Source organism: Mauremys mutica, chromosome 1 (assembly GCF_020497125.1).
Source record: "Mauremys mutica isolate MM-2020 ecotype Southern chromosome 1, ASM2049712v1, whole genome shotgun sequence".
Taxonomy (NCBI): Eukaryota; Metazoa; Chordata; order Testudines; family Geoemydidae; genus Mauremys; species Mauremys mutica.
Window position 1 is genome coordinate 102,052,361 of NC_059072.1, and position 23,428 is coordinate 102,075,788.

The 23,428-nt window shown below is 41.7% G+C and overlaps 1 protein-coding gene and 1 long non-coding RNA gene across 9 annotated transcripts in view; one reads left to right on the forward strand and one right to left on the reverse strand.

The window, feature by feature from the left end:
- The window catches only part of LOC123349886 (PARP1 binding protein), a 116,143-nt gene that overhangs the window by 19,187 nt on the left and 73,528 nt on the right, over positions 1-23,428 (reverse strand). For all 3 annotated transcript variants that reach the window (XM_044988159.1, XM_044988164.1, XM_044988173.1), the window contains 3 exons: positions 22,109-22,292; positions 17,829-18,007; positions 14,308-14,389 (listed from right to left, as the gene is read on the reverse strand). In XM_044988159.1, coding sequence (XP_044844094.1) covers positions 14,308-14,389; positions 17,829-18,007; positions 22,109-22,292 — 445 coding nt within the window. The remainder of the gene's footprint in view (positions 1-14,307; positions 14,390-17,828; positions 18,008-22,108; positions 22,293-23,428) is intronic.
- LOC123349927 lies at positions 447-14,620 on the forward strand. 6 transcript variants are annotated; one of them, XR_006573680.1, is made up of 6 exons: positions 447-588; positions 1,026-1,132; positions 4,031-4,087; positions 8,255-8,368; positions 8,714-8,842; positions 14,331-14,620. It is a non-coding gene; the product is annotated as an uncharacterized LOC123349927 (long non-coding RNA). The 6 variants fall into 6 exon arrangements; XR_006573681.1 differs by lacking the exons at positions 8,255-8,368; positions 8,714-8,842 and adding an exon at positions 2,994-3,201; XR_006573687.1 differs by lacking the exons at positions 8,255-8,368; positions 8,714-8,842 and adding an exon at positions 6,937-6,993.

Here is a 23,428-nt window from a genome sequence, read left to right on the forward strand (position 1 = left end):
ACTTGCTAGTTAGCCAAGGAACACACGTACCTGAAGAAAAGACCAGTTCTCTTGAAGCAAAGACTCCTTCATCCAGACCAGCAAGACCTACAGTTAACATCCTGGACATTAGAAGAGAAGTGTACTTCAGCATGGATTCTCCATTAACCTATGATGTATTTTGGTATCCAGCCAGGGAATTTCATTAATTGATTTGGTCAAATTTACTTTTCTTATGAAAGAGGAAACAGAAAGCTCTTTGGGGCACTGACTACCTCTTTGTTTGTATAGTGTCTAGCACAACGGGGCCCTGACCTCTAGATGTTACCTCAATATAATAAAAATAATCACAAAAGTTCTGATTTGAGTCCTACAGCCAAGCACCATGCAAACATGGGAACCAGCCCTGGTGGTGTTCCATATGCAGGCACATCAGACATCAGAAGCCAAGTTTAATCAATGACAGATTACACAAGCCTATAGCTGGCCTTTCTAGTTGTCGTTACCTTGATAGGCAGGTTTTGGAATTAGTTCCTCTACCTGTACAAGAACCAAATTGGTGCTGTTGTGAGAAGGATTCTTATGGCTCCAGAAACCTCTCTATGTAAGGTAAGTTCCTCTTTCCTGGGAAATAGTTCTACCACCATTTTATTCTAACCCTTAACATTCCTAGTACTCTAAAGATGTATCTCAAGCATTTGGAGAATGCAGAGAATTGCTCACACCAATTGCACTCTGTTCATCTCATTTTATCCAAAATACCAAGGCCTCAGGGCCACAAGGGTGCTGCAGGCAAGAGGTTAAAATCCTGCACCAGCTGGCATGCAAGGCATCTGTGAGATTATTCACAGAAATCCCTAGGGGCGCTGAGGAAAAGTGTATGGGTCTCATCTAAGGAAGATTTGCAAAGTAAATTTCCATTGCTCTGCAGAGACAGCCTTTGATAGACGAGTGCTACTGGGTTGGTTTCCACATAATACCTTGCTTTATTGGGTGGGGAGAGGACTTCTGCAGCCCAACATCTCCCACAATTCTGTTACATCCAGGCAGCTCCCCTTCACTGTGCAGCTCTGGAGGCAGTTTAAAGTTGCAGCACTGCTCATGTTGGCCACACCACTTCTCCTGATTGCTTCTTCTACCTTTGTGATACCAGGTCAGTGGCAGTTCATTTTATTCCCATACCTTCCTTTTTTCAACCATTTTTTGAGCAGTGAGGAGCAATTTTCTGCTCTTCCAAGCCTCCTTCCGGTCAGGGTCTTAACAGCATGGTGCTTATAGCCATGCAGAGCCTCTGCTGCAGCAACTCCCTGCACAGCTCCTTTGCCCCATTTCAGGCATGGCAAAACAGCTGTGCAAGCATTAGACAAAATCCAAACAGTGCTCTATACATAAGACAGCTTTTCCAGGCTTGGCAGAAAGTGAATTACATCCAGCCTGTTCCCATCCAGCTGACCCCCATCTCTTCTAGGCCCTGAGCTCTGAATCAGATAAGGATGTTGGAGACCATACTTCTCCAAATAGCTGTAACTACAACACAGGAAAAACCCAACCTGGAGAGACAGAGCAGAGCAGGGAGAAATTCTAACGATGAGGAGGACTTCAGTCAGCTAGCCCAGGTGGTATGTCCTGGAGCGACACAGGACCGCAAAGGTAAGACCCTTGCAGTGCTGCCAATGGGTCTTAAATGCTTTCAGGAGAGAAGCAGGGCTCATATCCATCCTGCCCCCTCGTTCCCAATTCAAGTCAGAAAACTCAGGTAATGAGACCCCCATCTCCCACTGAGGGGGAGTGAGGCCCTGAAGGGGAAGATTTTGAAGGAGAAATTTCTAGAGAGCTCTAGAAGTGCATAAAGGCAAGCTACAAAAGGACTCTCTGTCAGCCACTCATGTCCACAAAACGTATCAACCCCCACCCCCAAAAGAACAGAAAGGGAAAGAGCCAGTTCTGGCACCGAGCCAGAATCTGTTTTTGACTCCATCACAGAGTCTAGTCAGTCCTGCCAGTCAAGCACTGGCAACCCTGATTCAAGGGAAGGAACCTCGGGTAAGTATGTAGATAAATTTTCAATTACAGGGTGGCACCCCCAAAGTAGCAGGACACACCTTTTGACTCATTAATTTACTTATGCTACAAGAGGTAGTTATACAACAAAGAGAGGTAGAGTTTCTATCTGCTTTTTATTTCCCTCTAGAGTTAGGCAGGAGGGCCACGTGGAGCAATTTGTTTATGTACATACAGATGTCTCATGAATCCTTCTGATACATCTCTGTGAAACTTTCATGTAGGTACTCTGTAATCCTCTGCTGAATGTTTCGAGGGAGGGCTGTCTTATTTCTTCCTCTGCGGTAGAATACTTTCCCATGCCACTCAGCAATAATGTCAGCATGCACCATTGCAGTACCTCAGTGGGAGATGGGGGTCTCATTTTCTGACTTGAATTGGGAACGAGGGGGCAAGATGGATATGAGCCCTGCTTCTCTCCTGAAAGCATTTAAGACCCATTGGTAGCACTGCAAGGGTCTTATCCTTGCAGTCCTGTGTCGCTCCAGGACTTACCACCTGGGCTAGCTGGCTGAAGTCCTCCTCATCGTTAGAATTTCTCCCTGCTCTGCTCTGTCTCTCCAGGTTGGGTTTTTCCTGTGTTGTAGTTGCAACATATATGGGCCCATGCGGCTTAAGGACGCCAGCAGCAGCTGTGCTTTCTCTGTCTTTATTATCCTCAGGAGCGAGAGGAGCTAAAATCACCATTGCCTGTGGAAAACGGTGCCAGTATTCGGTGCCACTGCCCTATACTACTAGAATTATGCAACCAAGCAATTCCTTCCTCATTTCCCCAACCCCAGGCAGGCCATGCTCACCATAGCTGCTGCTGTGACTGGCGCCATGCACAAGCAATCTCAAGTAGAAGTGAGAATGTAACGCTTTAAACTTTAGGGGAGCAAGGGAGTGAGTTTAGCATCTTAAGTTTCGCTTTCCATAGAGAATACACTGACAATGGTAACTGTGTGTTTTAGTTGCAGCTGCTGCCATTGTGGCCTTCAGGGTCTCCTCCCACTCACACCCACAGAACACCTGAGCCAGATAAGGAGGAGAAAGAAGAGGATGCAGCTTGACATGTTTCAGTAGATCCTGCAAGCCAGTGTTGCATCACACTGTGAGCACAGGGTCTGGAGGATGACCACTGCAGACATCCTGGAGAAGGATAGAGTAGAGAGGAGAAAGGTGAAGGAAAAGGATAGGGAAATGCACCAGGACACAATGGGGCTTCTCAGAGAGCAAACAAAGAGGCTGCAGACTTTGGTAGAACTTCAGGTTCAACAATCCTGTGCTTACCTCCCTCTGCAGCCTACTGAGAATCAATATCAGGACCTCCCTAAACACCCTCCCAACTCCAACATTCCATATGGCATCAGTGGTTGCTGCACTAACCTTATCAACCCTGGGGGACATTAAAGACAGTAACAGCTTCACATACACTGACCTTTGAAAGCCACAGTTCCTGTATGTGTAGCTGAAATGGACATGAATGTTCATTCCCCTTCATAAGTTCTGTTCTCTTAATTTATTAAGCTTTAATGTATTTGTTCTTAAATTGTCCAGGGATATTTTTGCATAGATTTTTATAGAATAAAATTCTATAATGGAAACATAATTCATTTTTATTAGTTCACAATATATGCTGGCTGGTGCTCAACAGTTTTGACAGTGCCCACTTACGTGATACTGCACAGTGTCACACAACTCATAATATTCGGAAGCAAAATTAACAGGTGCATTAACAATGTTACATTCCTACATATACAACAATCACCACACAATTCATACCAGGCTGCAAGAGAGCAGGGCCTGGTAGAGGTCACAACACACCAACACACACACACACACACAAAACTCTGTCTCACTATTAAAAAGGTCTTTCAAAGTCTCCCTCAGCCTGCTAGCTCAGTGTTGAGCTCTTTTAATAGACTTGTATCTGGCTGTTCAAATTCAGCAGACATCTGCTCCACCTCCACCCGCTACCTTTGCTGAAACTTTCTCCTTTGCTTTCCAGAAATTATGCAGGCCACAGCAGGCAGCTGGGATATTTTTCTCACGGAGGTCCAATCTTGTGAGTAAACAACAGCACCCCTTCAAATGACCAAAGGCATATTCAATTGCCATTCTACACCTGCTAAGCCAGTAGTTGAAGAGTTCTTTGGTGCTGTCGAGGTGGCTGGTGTACAGCTTTCATGAGCGAGGGGAGCCAAGGAATAGGTTGGGTCACCCAGGATCCCTATTGGCATTTCAACATTGCCAGTGGTAATCCACCAGTCAGAAAAGAGAGTAACCTTAGTCAAATTAAGTTTGTAGTATAGACATGACCTCAGCCTCAAAGCAAATATCTTCCCTAAAAATTCTTCCCCAAGGCAATGATTCCCCTGTTGTCCTCCTTTCTTTGAAGATATGATCAGAGAGGAACTGGAGAAATCTGACAAAGGTAAATTCATTAACAGACAGGACCTTAGACTCCACAAGCTGCAAGAATCAAAAAATACTATTACTGAAGTCCCAAAGGTTGATGCTGCAATGGCAAGCCTTAGCTGAGGATATGGATATCCCTTCAAAAAGGGAATTCTTCCATAAATACCCAACAGACAGGAAAGTGGAAGCTAGTAAAGTAATAGTAATAGTAATAAAGTAATAATTGGAGATATACCAATCTCCTAGAGCTGGAAGGGACCTTGAAAGGTCATCGAGTCCAGCCCCCTGCCTTCACTAGCAGGACCAATTTTTGCCCCAGATCCCTAAGTGGCCCCCTCAAGGATTGAACTCACAACCCTGGGTTTAGCAGGCCAATGCTCAAACCACTGAGCTATCCCTCCTCCTCTCAGAAAGAATTTCAAAGCTTCCTCGCCTACCCCCAGAACGTCCCTCACTGTGACATGCTTTGCAAAAGCTAAAAGGTCCTTGATGGAAGACATTAGGGCTCTGAAGGACAGTGACCACCCTGGCTCCAGTGCCATACTTAAGAAACTTTCCCTAGCAACAGTATTCGTGGCTGATGCCTCAATGAATGCAATGAGATTTTCTGCCAGAGCCAAGGCATCCAGCTCAGCAGCCACAAGGTACATATGGCTACAACCCTGGAAGGTAGATGCCTTCCAAAATAGGGCAAACAGTGGACTCCAAAAAAGTCCTGTGCTCATCTCAGTTCACAGGGTCTCTCCTCTTTGGAGAAAAGGTAAAATAGCAGCAGAAAATGCTGCAAAAAATCTAAGCAGTCCCTTCCCGCACCACAGAGTGCTGTCAGAAGGGAGTACAAATCTGTTTTCAGGCAGAGACACTCCTTTCATCCCTCTTCCTCATAAAAGTAACAGAGAAAGGACAGCAGATATCCAATGGAAAGTTTTGGAACCGAGGCTTGACTGGAAAGGCCTGAGGTGGTTCTGCAGCCCACCAAGCCACATTATGACAATAAGTGAATGTGCTTCCACCCAGATCTGAATCTAGGAAGCAGAATCTTCCATTTCGCAGAGGTCTGGTCCACACTGACCATAGACAAGTGGGCAAGGGAGATAGCGAGCCAGTGATACTCACTTGAGCTGCAAGCTCCATCCCATCCCTTCTTCTTCCAGTTTCCCATCTCCAGCAACACTGCAAAGCATAAACTGGTTTGGAATGAGACCTCTGATCTCCTGGACTTGGGAGCAATAGAATGAGTTCCCTCAAAAGAAAGGTTCTCAAGGTTCCACTCCATCATCTTGATTATGCAGGAACGAATAGGGGAGTCAGAGCCATCCTCAACCTCAAAAGGTTCAATAAGTGGATGAAGAAAATGATATTTCAGATGGAGACTCTAGCCTCTATGGTATCATTCCTGTCTCAAGGAGATCTCCTAACTTCAGGGGATTTGGCAGATGCTTATCTCCACATTTCCATAGGACTATGCCACTGCAGGCTCCTGAGATTTACTTGTGGTACAGATCATTACTAGTACAGTAACTTCTTACCTAACGTTGTAGTTATGTTCCTGAAAAATGCAACTTTAAGTGAAACAATCCAATTTTCCCGTAAGATTTAATGTAAATACGGGGAGTTAGGTTCAAAGGAAATTTTTTTGGGGCAGACAAAAGGCATTATATACTGTACAGTATTGTACTGTGGTTGGGAAGTGCCCCTGGCTTGCCCCATACAGGCACAGCCCACTGCAGGCAAGGACACTAGGAAGCACCTTTGCAGCAGCAGCTTCCCTGGAGAAGAACAGGCTCGGACTTTGCTGGAAATGCTCCAGGCCCTCCTCTTCCTGTCCCTGCTTCACTCCAGGCCCACCTCTTCCCACCCCCACTCCACCTCCTCTCCGGAGCACGCCACATCCCTCTCTCCCCTTGCCAAAGTCCTAAGTGCCACCAAACAGCTATTTGGTGGCACTTAGGACTTTCTAGGAGGGAGGGAGGGAGGAGCAGAGATGCAGCGCTTCCCCGCTCCTGCCCCTCCCTCCCAGAAAGTCCTAAGCGCAAAGTGCTGGGAGGGAGGGGGAGTAGCAGAGAAGCCCTGTGTCTCCACTCCTCCCCCACCCTCCCAGAAAATCCTAAATGCCGCTAAACAGCTGATTGGCGGCACTTAGGACTTTCTGGGAGGGATAGGGAGGAGCAGAGACATGGTGCTTCCCTGCTTCTCCCCCTCCCTCCCAGAAAGTCCTAAGCACTGCCAAACAGCTGTTTGGTGGTGGGGGAAGCGCTGGGAGGGAGGGGGAGGGTGCGGAGAAGCGGAACTTGTGCAGTGCTCCCTTGTAAAGTCGCTGCTCTGCCACAGACTCTTAGAAGCAGGCAGCCAAATGACGTTATAAAGGAGCACTGCACAACTTTAAACAAGCATGTTCCCTAATTGAGCAGGGACGTAACATTGAAACAACGTTAAGCGAGATGACGTTAAATGAGGAGTTACTGTACAAAACACTCCCATTTGGTCTCTCCTCAGCCCCCAGGTTCTTTACAAAGATGCTGGCAGTGACATTGACCAGACTCAGGTCATAAGGTATGCATCTACAATCCTTTCTGGACAACATCCTGATCAGAGCCTACCCCAAGCTGCAGCTCACAAAGACATGATTCAGAGTCTGGATCTCCTACAAGTGCATGGTTTTGTAATAAACATCAAGAAAAGTTTCTTGATTCCTTCGACAAGGATAACTCACCTGGGAGCGGACAAAAACACCCCAGTGGCAAAAATCTACCCATCATTTGACAGAGTCCAGAAGAGCCAGGATCTCATATCCGGACTGCACACATGCAACAGGCCAACCATAGCTCAGAGTCTTCAGTTATTGAGCCTCCTAGTGTCATGCATAGGGATCACTTCATGGGCAAGGCCACACCTCAGGTGTCACCATACTTTCAGGAGGAAGATATGAGATTTCGCCTCAGTGCTCATGATAGATCAGGTGCTCAATTCTCTAAGGCAGTGAACAGTCCCAATAAATATCCTCAAGGGCCTCCCCATATCCCTTGACGATCTGGAAGGAGAGAGAGTTGCTCAGTACCGAGATATGATAGAATCATAGAACTGGAAGGGACCTCGAGAGGTCATCTAGTCCAGTCCCCTGCACTTATGGCAGGACTAAGTATCATCTAAAACAGTGGTTCTCAAAGTCAGTCTGCCGCTTGTTCAGGGCAAGCCCCTGGCGGGCCAGGCCAGTTTGTTTACCCGCCGCGTCCACAGGTTCAGCCGATCACAGCTCTCATTGGCCGCAGTTCGCCACTCCAGGCCAACGTGGGCTACGGGAAGCGGTGCGGGCCAAAGGATGTGCTGGGCGCCCTTCCCGCAGCCCCCATTGGCCTGGAGTGGTGAACTGCGGCCAGTGGGAGCCGCAATTGGCCGAACCTGCGGATGCGGCAGGTAAACAAACCGGCCCAGCCCGCCAGGGGCTTTCCCTGAACAAGCGGCGGACCGGCTTTGAGAAGCACTGATCTAGATCATTCCTGATAGCTGTTTGTCTAATCTGCTCTTAAAAATCTACAATGATGGAGATTCCACAACCTCCCTAGGCAATTTATTCCAGTGCCTAACCATCCTGACAGTTAGGAAGTTTTTCCTAATGTTCAGCCTAAACCTCTCTTGCTGCAATTTAAGCCCATTGCTTCTTGTCCTATCCTCAGAGGTTAAGGAATAATTCTTCATCTTCCTCCTTGTAAAAACCTTTTATGTACTTGAAAACTGTGTCCCCTCTCAGTCTTCTCTTTTCCAGACTAAACAAACCCAATTTTTTCAATCTTCCTTCATGGGTCATGTTTCCTAGACCGTTAATCATCTTGTGTTGCTCATCTCTGGACTTTCTCCAATTTGTCCACATCTTTCCTGAAATATGGCACCCAAAACTGGACACAATACTCCAGTTAAGGCCTAATCAGTGGTGAGTAGAGCGGAAGAATTATTTCTCGTGTCTTGCTTACAACACTCCTGCTAATACATGCCAGAATGATGTTTGCTTTTTTTGCAACAATGTTACACTGTTCACTCATATTTATCTTATCTTGTGGTCCACTATGACCCCCAGATGCTTTTCCGCAGTACATGGACATAGTCACTACAACTAATACCAGAGAACAGAGTTGTTCTTTATATATATATATCTCCTCCATATTACAATTGGTGGTTGAAGGGAAGGGGATAGGAGAAGAAGAACGATAGTATTCTAAAACAAGCATTACTTGGCTAAACTCTTGTTGCCTGTATCCACTGTTTCTATTCCTATCAGATTCAACTAGACGTTAGAAGCTAATTGCCTTCCATGAGAATTATCATAGAAGAAATATCTGAAGTTGTTTTAGAAGCAGTCATCATACAATTATCTTAGAGTAAGGACTACCACAGATCACTCTCAAAGGTACCTAAACTCTCATTCCATGTTTATTCGGTACCTCTGGTAAAATCTCAACTCCAGATTTACATGTGTGATCCACAAATAGAAAATGAGGGTTTTCTTCAATGAAAAAAAAAAATCCACTATGAATCTATTAAAAGAATTCAACCAAGGACCAAACCCAATCCAAAAAACATCATACAGAAATATGAACACCTCACTCTGACCACTAAGTAAAGAACTACAGGTAAATTTGTGTGACTAAAGAGAAAGCTTGGCTTCTCAAAAAGCAGCCCTCTTAGCCAAAGGAAACAGAGGCAAGAGTAGCCCGAGGAAGAGGTAAGCAGTCTTCAAGTAAGGTTGCCTATGGGCCTAAGTCTTTGTAGCATCTAATTGCTAGAAGTCAGACTTTGACCACCTTACTCACCCTGATGAGTAGATAGTCATACAAATAATCCCACTGAAGTTAGGGAAAATAAGGCAGGCACAATCCAGCCCAAAGAGCACCTAAACCTTTCTAAGCAACATAGCTGCATGATTCAATGTACCTCATAAATAGGGCTGAATGAATTAGTCCAGATAAATTAATAATCCTCTTTCCCACCTTACAAAACATGAACTTTGAGAATGTTTAGATATTTGATCTGCCTCCTTACTTTTTTTCCAGAGGAAGATGCAGGAGATTCAAACATCTCTTATCCTTCCCAGCTCTTGCAAGTCTGGTAGGGAGGATGAGCAGGAGCATACTTTCTCCTCTTCCTTCAAGGAGTCAAGAATAATAGGCATACTTCCTCACTAGATCTCCTTTTGAAGGATGTTTGATCTTTTTGTACCACCTCCAATAACTCTTCAGGAATGGGATGTGCAAACATTTCTGCGTTTTCTGCCCCCGTCCTGAATTGCAAAGCAGTATGGGACGAACATGCCCCAAATTATACTGCATTATTCCTCATGCTTTCACTTACACTTCGCTAACTCATGCAGCTAAAATTTGGCACAATGGAAACTCTCCACAGATTTTTACTCTAAAATCACAAATCCACAATAACTTAGTTGCTTTGTCCACCATCTGTATTTCTTTAAACTACACACACACACACACACACACACACACACACACACACACAGCTCCTGGTTTCAAACTTACAAATCTGTAGTTCTATTCATAACTTTGAATATGCTTTGGTAAACAACTGCTTTGGAGGATACATTTCTTTGTCAAAATTAGTGCATGCAAGTGTTCCACTTTTCGTTTACCAGATTTTCTTAGAGATCTTTATTACACAGTATTACATTAAAACTCAGCAGGGAATTTTAGTTCACACCAGCAGGGTCTACATGAACCAATTAATGTGCACCATGTCAGCAAGATTTAGAAATCACACTCCTGTACTTTGTATTACTGCTTTGTATAGACAAGCCTATAGACAGATGCTTTTCATTGCAATAGAATATGTTAGACCATTTGGGGAGAAAACCAATTTGCACATCTTAAAAAGCTCCTGAGGAGAAACATTAATGAAAGAACAACTCCTAAGTAATTACTGACTTATTTGAAATATGTATAAAACTCTTCTTAGCAATGGCTCTAATATTTAATTGTTAAAAAGAAATGCTTAGTACACCTCTACCTCGATATAACGCTCTCCTCAGGAGCCAAAAAAATCTTACCATGTTATAGGTGAAACCGCGTTATATCGAACTTGATTTGATCCGCTGGAGTGCACAGCCCCTCCCACCTGGAGCGCTGCTTTATCGCGTTATAGCCGAATTCGTGTTATAAAGGGTGGCGTTATAAAGGGGTAGAGGTGTAGATGATGAGACAGAAGAGTAAATTTTACTTTAAATAAACCCCTACATATTCTGTGCCAACTGTCTGCAGCTACAGTAGATGCTGGTCTTGTAACTATGAAGTATCAATGTAAAGAGGCCATATACATTCTAAAAATAATACAGTAGAACACTACTACTACAAGATGGCAATTTGTTTGCCTTTCACCCCTAAAATAAGAGACTTGATTGTAGGTAGTCTTTAGCCAACAAACTTACATTTGTCTGAATATTTTGCATTATAATTTATGCTTTGTAAGTAGACTCTTCAATTAAATGCAATTAAAAAGTCTTCAATAATCTGGATATCATTAAACTAATTTGAGCCATATGAATTTTTTTCAAGGAAAAAATTCTTAGAAGTATTAGGCACTAATCTTTGCTTAAAGGAAATAGTTATGGCTCTCTGTGTCCTAAGGGGAAAACTAGAGGTTGGTTTTGCCTCCCGAGTAGTTTCATAGTCTTTCCCCTTCCCTCAGCTCCTGCAAAAAAGCCAGTCAATCTTGTGCTATAAAAATAAATTGGGTGGGAGTCACAGCACCACCACAAGGAGCACAGGCAAGAATGGGTAGAACCCTAGCCATGCTTCCTCCTCAGTGTGTTCCTGCCATTGGAGTGGTGTCTGCAAGCACCCTAGTCAAGGTTGTAAAGATTGCCACTGCTACATGTGCCTTTTACCACCCCACAAGTATTTCTGTCTGGCCACATTCTGAAGAATGTCTCTGGGAACTGCTGTGGCCACGGTGATTCTCTACATTCCTTTTTGGTGTGGCAGTGGCTTTAAAAGTCACAAAAGACTGCTACCAAGTAATGATCCTCTGCAGCACTAAGACTAATTTTGATTACACCATAAAACCTCCTTTACCTAAGAATCAAAAAACCCAATCCACAGTAACTCCTCACTTACAGTCATCCCTGTTAACATTGTTACGTTGCTGATCAATTAGGGAATATGGTCGTTTAAAGTTGCGCAATGCTCCCTTACAACATTGTTTGGAAGCTGCCTGCTTTGTCCACTGCTTGCAGGAAGAGCAGCCTGTTGCAGCTAGCTGGTGGGGGCTTGGAACCAGGGTGGACTGGCAGCCCCTCATCAGATCCCCACTCCCCTAAGTTCCTTGTGCAGCAGCCACCCAGCAGTCTAACAATTGCTGGCAGTTCAGCTGTCCCTCCCCACACTGCCATGTGCTGCTCCTGCCCTCTGCCTCGGAGCTGCTCCCAGGAGCCTCCTGCTTGCTCGGCAGGGAAGAGGGGGCTAATGTCAGGGTGTCCCCTCCCCCCCTACTCCTGCCCCACACTTACCCCTTCCTTCTTCATATAGAGCAGGGTGGGGACAGGACAGGGCTCAGGACGGAGAGATGGCCACAGCTGGCTGCAGCTGCTGTCTCAGCTTCCTGATTTTTTTTAAAGGCAATGTACTTAAGAGTGGGGTCAGCATACTTAAAGGGGCAGTGCGCATCTCTCTCTCTCTCTTTCTCACACACAGGACATGTGTCTCTGTCTGCCATGCTGTCTCCCCTCCTTCCATTTGTGCTGCCTTGTAGAGTGTGAGGCTACATTAACAATGTGTTAAACCTTGAGGGCTCAGGCAAATGCTAGTTCATCATTTAACAGTAAGGCATTCCCCAGGAAATATCCCACCCTCTTCCACTCTCTGACTCCACCACCTCAACCAAGCTTCACAATCATCATTGCTGTGTACAATATTAAATTGTTTAAAACTTATACTGTGTGTACAAATATTTTTTTGTCTGGTGAAAAAAAAAATTCCCTGGAACCTAACCCTCCCTATTTACATTAATTCTTATGGGGAAATTGGATTCGCTTAACATCGTTTCGTTTAAAGTCACTTTTTCAGGAACATAACTACAACGTTAAGCGAGGAGTTACTGTACTATTGTTTACATTATTTTTCTGTTCTTACCCTGCTGAAAAAGTGAAAGTGTTTTAGTAATCAGGAATCAGCTTCCAGAGTCACATTTTTGGTAAGTTCTGTGATGGAAGCTTGACTCCTATGCATCTCTTTTAAGATACTTGAAAAGGTTTTTTGAATATTAAGGATAATTATTTTTAATTAATAAACACTCTGGACTTTCTGATATTGAGCACAATTGATCATTGACTCAGTCTTGAACTCTTCATTCAGGCAAAAGAGCTCCTATTGATTTCAATAGGCCCTACAATGTACTTTAACTAACGTATTTTCATATTTTGATGGATCTAACCGGAGTTTAATTTATCACTAACAAGCAGGCTAAAATCATTGTTATCCGGTTTATTTTTCAGCTGACATATTTTTGGAATCTGTTTTAGTCTTAATTTCACTCTTAGTTTACCATGATTGTTCCTTCATTTATTTGATAGCTAAACCTATCTATATGAAACAGGAATACATTTAGGATACACAGACATGCTTCAAGTTTGATGGTTTGCTTTATTTTAGTTCCACAAGGAATTGTACTGAAAACCCAATAAATCTACCTGGGGTTGAAACCCCTGACAACATTATGTCACAGAGGACTACACGCACTAGGCTGCACCCTGTGAATAACTAAACATTGCCCCAACATGCCAAGTTAATTCATTTTGGTACTGGGGTGTGTGTGTGTGTGATTGTTTTGTTTCTTCCTCACACACCCCAAATATATATTGTTTACAAATTATTTCCCACTTATGGAAAGTTACTTTTAGTTATGCTAGTCTACTGTTTGCTCTTATTGCTAAATAAGTACATTTTACCACAAATTGATAATACCACTATATTCTTCCCTCAACTATTAAAATGGATCTAATTTATTTCATTATCTATTGCTAGAACCCATCTCCTGGAACTAGATGGCCAACTTTCATTTAGCTCCCAACATCCACATGCGAGGGATTAGTCCTAGCATAGTCCCAACACAGATTAAATTTTGCACTTCTGATAAAAAAGCATTCATGGAGCTGTCAGTGCTGTTAAAGACATTCTCCTAAATGATGTTTCTAACACTATAACTCACTATTATCAAGTAAGATTTCTGTCTGAACACCACAACAAGATATAGAATTTAAGTTTTTAATAAGTATTTAAGTTTCTTGTTCAGAGAGTTCTTGCCTTGTAACAGGATTTTGGAAATTAGAAACATAAAAAGACGCCCATAAAATGATACTGAAAAATTCCATTATTGGTCTTTGGCAGAGCCCAGTTTAGCAGGAATGCAAAATTAAGAGTTAAGGAGCATGTGTTTGTCGTCATTTTTGCTTTTATTATACTTTTTTAAAATTACACAGACTATGAAAATATATAGATTAATTCAACATTCCTCCATGCACTAGAATGGCATGTCCACAACCAAGTTTTTAAGCCTCTTTTTCCTACAAACTTTGCTGTTCTCATTTATCATGTCACTCTTCTAGTCAGGCCTATGTCTGTATTGCTCCCTCTTTAAGGAGATATAACTAATATAATCACCAATATGCTTCTTCATTTATGGAATCCTTTTTCAAATTGGGATTTTGGTAAAAATTACCAATATGTATTAATATTATTTACACAATTTATTTATTTATGTATATGTGCATGTGTGTGTGTGAGAGAGAGGGACTGAATGCATAACACAAAAGTATTATATTACATTCATACAATATATATTATAATATTATATAAAACAACCATACAACACCTTAATTTTTCTTTCACCAACAGATGTTTTAATACGTTGTCTGAGAGGTTTTGGAGAAGACGCAGTGGATTGTGCTGGAGATCTACAATAAAAAAAAATTCTTAACTAATTACACTTCAGCATTTTGTAACAAAAATTCATACGCTTAAGAGCCCCTCAGAAACAGGGGGAATGGAGGAATCCAAGTTTCTGTTCCTCTATCCTTTCTCCTGCCCTTCTCCCACACCTCCCCACCCCGAAAAAAAACCACCCTGTGTGCATGTGAAGTACTGATGGGAAGTACAATAAAATTTCTGACTTAAGGTTTCAGCAACTGGCATATGCTGTTAGGATTTAAGTTTAACCACAAAGTTGTGATTCTGCAGGCACATCATTGTTACTTGTGGCATTGGCAGTGCTACAGCAAGTTTCTTCCCATGATTGTCTTCAAAGGCTTCTGGTCAGTCTCCACAGTAACTTCTGTCTGTCTGTCTCTCTCTCTCTCTCTCTCTCTCACCCACCCACACTCTGATGGTAGTTCTCACAGACAAACAATTACACTTCTATTTTTCAGTTTGTGCATAGTTCATTTCCAATGACACAAGACTTGGATGCATACACAAGTGGTTTTGCTTCTTGCAGTAACAAAATCTGTTCTTTGCTTGGAAATATACACCTAATGGTTACCTCTTTATTATCACTTTCAGCCAATGTGCCTGCTCTGACAAGTACTGGTTTCATTTCAGCAGACACGGAACCTTTCTAGGTGTTCCCCCGAAGATCTGAGTCTCGTTAAGACACTTTTAGCTGTGCCAAGACTTCTGCAAGATGAGGTATAAATTTGGCAAGATGAATTGCCAACATTAGTAGCTTCTCTAGCTCAGTGACCTAGTTCCTTCCACTACACCTACAAAAAGTGGGTGTTCAGGATATTATTAGCTTTGCAGACCAGTATAGGAAGGTGTGACGGGGTGCAACTCACCACTCCAACGCCTCCTACTGGCTGTCACGAGAATTAGCTCTTCTTGCCAGTGCACCCTCTTCTGGTGGTGCCTCGCTGCCATCACTTCTGCTCTGAGACCCACGTCACTCCCAGTACCGTGGCATCCCCTTCAGTGACACAGCACTCCGGCCATGTTACGCTCTGGGTTCCCCCATTTTGGGGGCTCTGCAATATCTGTCCAGCCACTTCCCTCAGTGGCAACTGCATAGTTCCGCCATTTCCCCATGGGCAACTGGAAAGGAAGGGTCCCAGGTCCGCCCATTACTCCAGGTGCCAGCCCGGAAACCCTTTAGATGGCAGCTACTTGCTGTATCCCCTCTAACTCCTCTTTAGATCTCCCTGGGCCACTTCCCCGCGGCCCCAGCACACTCTTTGCCCTTGCCTCAGGGCCTCAGCCTGCAAATCCGTGCAGCCCACCAGAAGCTGCCTTTAGCTCCCCGGGTCTCTGCCTGCAGTCCTGTTCTGTCCACAGTGCTTGCTGCCTTCGGCCTACAAGCAACCAGTCTTCCTCCCTTCTCAAGCTCCAGAGAGTGACTGAAGCTGCTCTGTAGCGCTTCTTATATGGGCCAGCCCGGCCCCAACTGGCTGCTCCTCGCAGCCCATCTCTGATGGCTGCCTCCTGTGCAGCCTCCCAAGGGCTCTATTAACCCCTTAAAGCCCAGTGTGGGCCAGGCACCCCATCACAGAAGGGCATTTGATGAGTAGGAGGCAACATGGAAGAAAGCACAGAAACAGTTATGGGAGAAGTAGACAAATGGAATGCCAAAGATGGCATCCTTGACGGAATGAAGGGGATGGGAGTAGCAACATAACTTTGACAATAGAATACTGGGAGAAGCAAAGTTACGTAGGACCTTTAAGGCTTATCAATGAGGCAGGGAGCCAGAGAAGAAAGAATTGTGTACATTTTCTTAATACATTACGGAAATATTTAGTCTATGTTCATTCCAAATTTACCCTAAAAAACACAGATAGTAGCCCTAACTGGAGCAGTCTCCTTATTTTGATATTCTCTTCAATGCATTTTCTCTGGTGGCTAAAAAAGAAAAGCTGAAAATGCTATGGGAAACACAGCAGGTAACCCCTTTCTGCCATCAATAAGACTTCATAATAATTACAACCACCCCTTATTTTTCTTAAGTATTTGCACTCCAAGAATATATACACACAAGAAATTGTTTCAATATAGTCTCCAGTGGAGAGCAGCAGGGATCCATCTAATAAGGGAAGGATGAAACATCTTCTGTCAGATTTGCAGTATACACAGAAGAGACTGATTCAGTGAGAAAAATCTCATTTTGTCTGAAAATTCTAAAATATTTTTGATGATTTATTGTTAATATTGGTACTTTCATTGCCAAAAGATACATAGATGCCAGCAACAAAATACTACAATATCAGATAAAGGAGATTGTAACCACTCCTTACCAGTACCTCTGTGGAAGGTTTTTTTCATTGTGAACTTCTTGCCAAGTTTAAGAATCAAAAGATAAAGCCCTGGAACCATCCAGTCTAACCATTTAAACTGAAAGCTCTGTCAAGGCCAACACAGAGCTATAGGGGAGGGATGAAGAGAAATGATCTGAATCTCTCAAAGTTTCATACATGAGACATGTTAGTTTTCTCTTCCAACCTTGGCCCTAAAAATAAACACAGCTTTCTGGAAGGTGATCAGATCCCAAGCACAGCTGACCATAAAGTTTAAACAGATTTTTGGGACCGTTCAGTATAAAAAATAATGGAATCTCTTGACACAACAAATACATTTGTTAAAATTCAGAAGATACTTAGAACCAAGTCATCTGATGCTAAAATTGAGAATTTTAAACTAACAAATAAGATGGCAAACTATAGTAAGGTTTAATATTTCCTATGTTTCTACCAGTGACCAACCTGGAACGCAAATGTATTGGTAGTGTTATAGATTAGCAGAATATGGTATTTTTGGGGAAAGTGATACATTTCATCGCATAGGTAAAACATTTTTATAACGTAAGAACTTACAAACAGTATTATACCCCAGAAGTGACTGTATTTAGGTGGAGGATGAAGTGATCGCTTACCTATCACACAACGTTGAGAGTTTTATTGTTTGTAAAGCAATTGAGAACCTCCGAATAAAGGTGCTACAGAAGTACAAATTGTTAAGAGATTTTAGAGTCTGAAGGGAAGAAAGGAAAAAGAGGAAATAAATGTGATTTCCACTGTTTCAGCAAAAAGAATCCCTCAGTTTGTGTAAAGTATCTTACTTTTACTTTAAAAAGTGACCATTTAGTGTGGTAGATTCACTTCTTTGAATAAGTTGCTAGTGTTAAAATTATGTTTTTTGAGCTATGAACACACTATTCTCAAATGAAGTGAAAATTAGACATACTGAGTAAACAAAAAAAATGGAAACAAAAAGTTGACAGCAAATTGACAATACATCTCTTAGTTTGCTACTAAATTATTTGCTTTGTATAAGCAAGAACATTATTCTTGTTCTTCGGACTATTTATTACAGGTGTTTGTTTTATTTTATAGATTTACTAGTACTCACCTAAAGAGTGTTAAGACAGAGGTGATTCCAAATGGTGTTACATTTTCATCACCATATAATAGTTCTGCTTTGTTTTTGGTGGGAAGATTGGCAGCTTCTTCATCCAAAAGAACTAGTAAGGCCTTCACAGTTTCTCTGCCGCAGTAGGCAGTGCCATGGTTTATGGCATGTAATTTTGGCTGAAAGTAAATAGAAATTATTCCATCTAAGTAAATATTAATAGGAGCATACAATAAGAAATGCACAATGCATTAAACCAATCAACAAGGAATCCATCTTCAACAGCAGCAAGGTGCTTCAGAAGGTGCAAGAAATCGCCCACAGACAATTATGGAATAACCTACCAAAGGGAATTTTCCTCCTACCCCAGGCAATTAGTGATATTTAGCTAATTGCTAGATGGAAGCATGAGCTTAATAAGATACACAGATAAATATCGGAGTCTGAGCAATAAGACTGCACTACAGAAGTTAGGTTGGGAAGAAAATGAACAGTTCTCCATCACGTATTCTTGAGTGCTATGGAGCACACAGCTACACTCTGGGGCAGTCTAACACCAATCCCTTTTTACCAATTAGCCAACTCTTTTCACAGACCTGACCAGAGGTGTGTTAGGTACAACAGCCTCCAGATTGGCATCAAATAGATCCCTCAGGATTTTCCACAACAATGGAGAAGTTCTCAAAGAAAATAATCTACATGTGGAAATGCTCAATGCTGCTCTCAGCAGCAGAGACGTAGAACTTCATAACTACTGTGGTACTGCAAGAATTGCAGGGTTGCTATAAAAAAAAAAGTTAAAAAAAGTAACAATCCTGTACAGAAATTTAGGGTTTGTTTTTTGGTTTGTTTTTTAAATGTACAGTAGTAGATTTTTAAAACCACAGGGTTTCTTGTTTACATGTAAAAAACACACTGTAGTTTAAGTATCAGAGGGGTAGCCGTGTTAGTCTGGATCTGTAAAAAGCGACAAGGAGTCCGGTGGCACCTTATAGACTAACAGAAGTATTGGAGCATAAGCTTTCATGGGTGAATTCGTCTGACGAAGTGGGCATTCACCCACAAAAGCTTACTGCGGTTTAAATTTGTTCTAAAAGATAGGACAAGTAGCAACAGAATGTATAGAATCAGTTAACTAAGCTTAAACAATCTCCTTGAATAAATCAAATTCTATTCTTCTATCTACCTGATTACACCAGTTAGTGTATCTACCTTTCAAGTAGTATAGTAAATGTCTGACATTTATATTGCTATAAGTTAACAACTAGTAAATAGAAATAGCAACTACAGCTATGGTTGTCACCTAAAATTAAAACAGAATTGTCTATTTCATTACCATTTAACTTCCCTAAAATTATATTCTGAGCCAATGCAGCCATTACATTACCATATAATGACTTTTGTACAATATCATGTTGTGTCATAGCACAACTGTCTTACTGTGAAAACTGCAAAAAAGAGCAGTCTCGACTATAACTATGCACACAGACTAAAAAAAGCTCCACTACAAATTAAGGCATTCAGACTTAAATGGAAAAAGCAGCCACATGCAAGCATCATTTCTCTGATGCTTGTTAAAGCTATGCCCATGGCCCATTTCTTCTTGCCTCCAAAATAAATTGACTAGTCTCTCATGAATGACTTTCTGCTACTCCAGGTCCTATATTGTTCAATCCAGGTCACAACAGCCAAATTCTGGCCAGAATAGTAAACTTCTCAGAAAGTGATGAAAAATCCCATTAACCATTAATTCAGGCTTAATATAATTAAATTAAAGCAAAGCTTCCTCCCCTGTGGAATAAATATTTAGCTGAAGCCCAGGGATTCCCACAACATCAATATGGCAAATAAAAATATTGCCAGGTTAAAAGTTTTGTATCTGTTTGCTGCAAGGCAACTTTTTCAAGTGCATTTTATTCAGAAATGAATTAGATAGACAGCCTTCCTAGCAATACTACATTGTTAAAGCACCAGTTGTGGCTCCATAGTTAAAATGAAGTTGAATTTTGCACTTAAAGAAGGGATTAACCTTTGTTAGGTACAAAAAATACATAGCATACCCTCCCCAAAAATCACAGCACTTACTGTGAATAAAAAACCAATTTTTCTGAGACTTTATAATGGAATCTATTAGTGAATCCTATAAGAAATATAGCACCCAGGGTTGGGCCTTTTTTGTCCAAAAAGATCTTCACAAAATACAGATGCTTCATGTCTCCCATACAGTTAAAAAACCGCACTGAACTCATAAACATAGGCTATATTTGATTTTTTTCAAGAATTAATGGCTATTTTGCCCCTATTATTCTTAATAACTGTATATTTTTTCAGCAGACACTAAAGAATAATATTCTTCTACAAAGAGTTTCACCAAAAACTGCACTTTCAAAATTGCTGAATCTCTCATTGTTCTCAAAGGGACTGACATTACAGGCTGCCCTCAGTTGCCCATTTAGAGAAGGGCCTCTATTCCCCATTGTTCTCAATGGGCCCAAGTATTCTTCTTCACTTCCTCACAATATAGGATGCCACCATCTTTGGCTTCTCTCCTGCAGGGAACAAGGGAAATAGTGGCCATGTTGATAGGGGACATCAACCTATGACTTATGTTCCATTGAGAACAACAAGAGATGGCAGCCATTGTGATATAATAGTTCTTTGAGAGTTTTTCCTCAATAATAAGATTTCATGCAGAAGCCTCTGCTGGCAGAAAAACTTTCAGTTATGAAAAATAACAACAAGAGTGACTATTAATCCTAAATATTTATTTTCAAAAGCTACCTGTTCCACCAGATCTATTCAGAAGGTAGGATAGAGGAGGAAAATGTTCACATGCAGAGAATCAGTGGGTGGGAGAAGTAGGATGTGTTTATATGGAAAATATGGAGGACAGGAGTAAAGGGGAAACTGCGCAAAAGGGAAACTGCACAGGGAAACAGAGTGGGGCAAGAAGTAGAAACTGGGGGACATGAAAAGAGAGGCAAATGAGATATAAACTCTAGCTGCTTGTGCTCCTTCAGAGTGGCATAAAGCAGTCAGTCCATATTGGTAAATCTGGACACAGAAAGTTAAACCTATAGAAAATAATTTAAGGGATCTCTTCAAATCATTAGGAATATCAAATGGTACCATTCTGACTTTTTTAATTAAAATTTTATGCATGAACACTAAACAAAGAAAATTCCTAGACAAAACCGAAATGAAGATGAAGTTAAGGTTGAGGGTACATATCAGTAATCTACAGTAAAATACATTACAGAGATGTTAGAGAGACAAAGTGGGTGACGAAGAAGAGATATGTGCGCTCGAAAGCTTCTCTCTCTCACCAACAGAAGTTGGTTCAATAAAAAATATTACCTCACCCACTTTGTCTCTCTAATATCCTGGGACCGACACGGCTATAACTACCTATTACTGCACTGAAGAGATCCCAAAACAAAGCATTATAAACCAGGAAAAATCAGAATTAATACTACACTTGATCTGAGCTCAAATTTAAAAGAAATCCAAACATTTTAAAATTATGGAAATCACAGTTTCACCACCTAAGTAACCTGAACTCTGCACTGTAGCGATACCTCCCCCCCACTTTTTGGGGGGGAGAGAGAAATGGGGAGAGCAAGACAGAGAGAAAAATCTAATGAGTCTTTACAAGTCAATTTAAAATCACTAATATAATCTGGGACCACAAATAGTAATCATAATCATATCATTATTGCATGGTCTCTACAGAGCAGAGTTAAGGTTCTTTGGATATGCATTACTGTATCTTAACATGTTTGGATTTAAATTTAACATAGTGTGTTCTGAGTTTATATGGATTGATTTTGGGATAACTATGTCATCAATGTATTTTATCCTAAATTACTTATATGTATGCTCAGCCTTAACTGCATCTTAACATAAATTGTCATTTAAATTCCCCGATAAAATTAACTGTATTCATATTAGTAACAGATGAGTTATTTTATAAATATGTAATATTTTACAAACTCTGTTATGAATGGGAACAATAAACTGCATTTTAAAAAGTTATTTTAATAAGTTTATCATTTTAATGTAAGAATTTTTTAGTTAAAGTATAATGGCTTTTTGAAAACCACACTATAATCCTAAAGGATTTAAAGAGTCTTTCAACAAATTTAAGTGTACTTCGCTACACAGGAAATGACACTATTCTGTATGATTGGAAAAAGATTATTCTGTATTTCAAGTTATTAAAAAAGACATTAGCTTTCTTGTAAAGCTATATAGTAGGAGAACAAAAGGAGGCCCATTACCCGGGCTGGACTGATTCCAGTGGTGCTAGCAGTCACAGCTTCATGTTGAGAATTGATAATATTTTTAATCCTCAAATCCAAATCTTGTAAAACTTCCTCTGCTGCTCGACAGAAGGGATCCCCACTGTTTCGGCCTTTTATCAAGTGCATCTTGATTGTTGATAGAATTCGCCCCCCTGCAATTCTGAAAATAGGCATAGAGTCATCCCCACATTAATCTTGGCAATGCTTTAATATACCTATTACTTCTGAACACAGAGTCTTCACAGTTAATCAAAACTGTTCAGAGAACAGCTTTGATCTTTTAAATAAAACAGCAGTGTGCAATTAAATACTATCCTTTGACATAATAGTTTACTAAAATATTAAAGATTAGAAAAATCAAAAGGAAAAATAAAAAGGTAACCAATTCAACATTTGGCAGTACGCTGATCTACAAGACAAAGAAGAACTATCTTGGCTGGAAAGTAAGTTCTGATAAACGTATCTTCTGCAAATCCACATCTTTCTGTTTTGCTCATAGATCATGAGCATGTGACAAAGTTCTAGGAGAACTGAACCACTACATAGTAAGGCATAATGCTTTATTTGCAAATATATTTCTGTTTCACATAAGCCCTTCCAACAACCAGTTTGTTTTCAGTTTAACTAAAATATCAGATTGCCAAAGAGACTAGTTGACCACTGATATTTGTTATAAAGGTGTACAATTTCCCATTCCATAACAGAGCAGGAAAGATTCCTCTACAATCAGAGAGCACATACTGCAATGCAAATTTGACTATGAATCAGGCACTCCTGATTGTGCTAGAGAAGCTTTGAAGTAGGCATCATATCTCTGGAGCCCCTCGCCCAGACTATGGTAGGAAGTAGCCCAGGGAAACCAAATATTGGCCCAGTTTCACTGTTAGAACCCCAGTCAGTGTGTTGTGATAGGATTCACACTGACCCAGTGGCAGAACCCTCCGCCACTGTTAGGGCCCCAAGCTGGGACCTGGTGGAGTAGGGTAGGCCTAAGTCCTCCTACCTTCTGCTGCCAACCCCACCCCTGGGGTGGCAGCCTCCCCACCTTAGGCCAAGAGACCTGTGTTTGTCTGCCATCTGCCTGAGCCAGGACATCAGGTGATAGACTAACTGTTCTACCCTGCCCGAAGGCCTGAGCCGCTGGACTGCTTATAGCTTTCCCCTGCCTGAGGGCATGAGCTCCCTAAAACTGTTGGTTTGCTCTGCCCTGCCTCAGGGCCTGAGCCCTTAAGACTGTTTGCTCTGCCTGGGCCGAGGGGCTTAGACCATGATATTGGTTAGCCCTGCTCCCGCCAC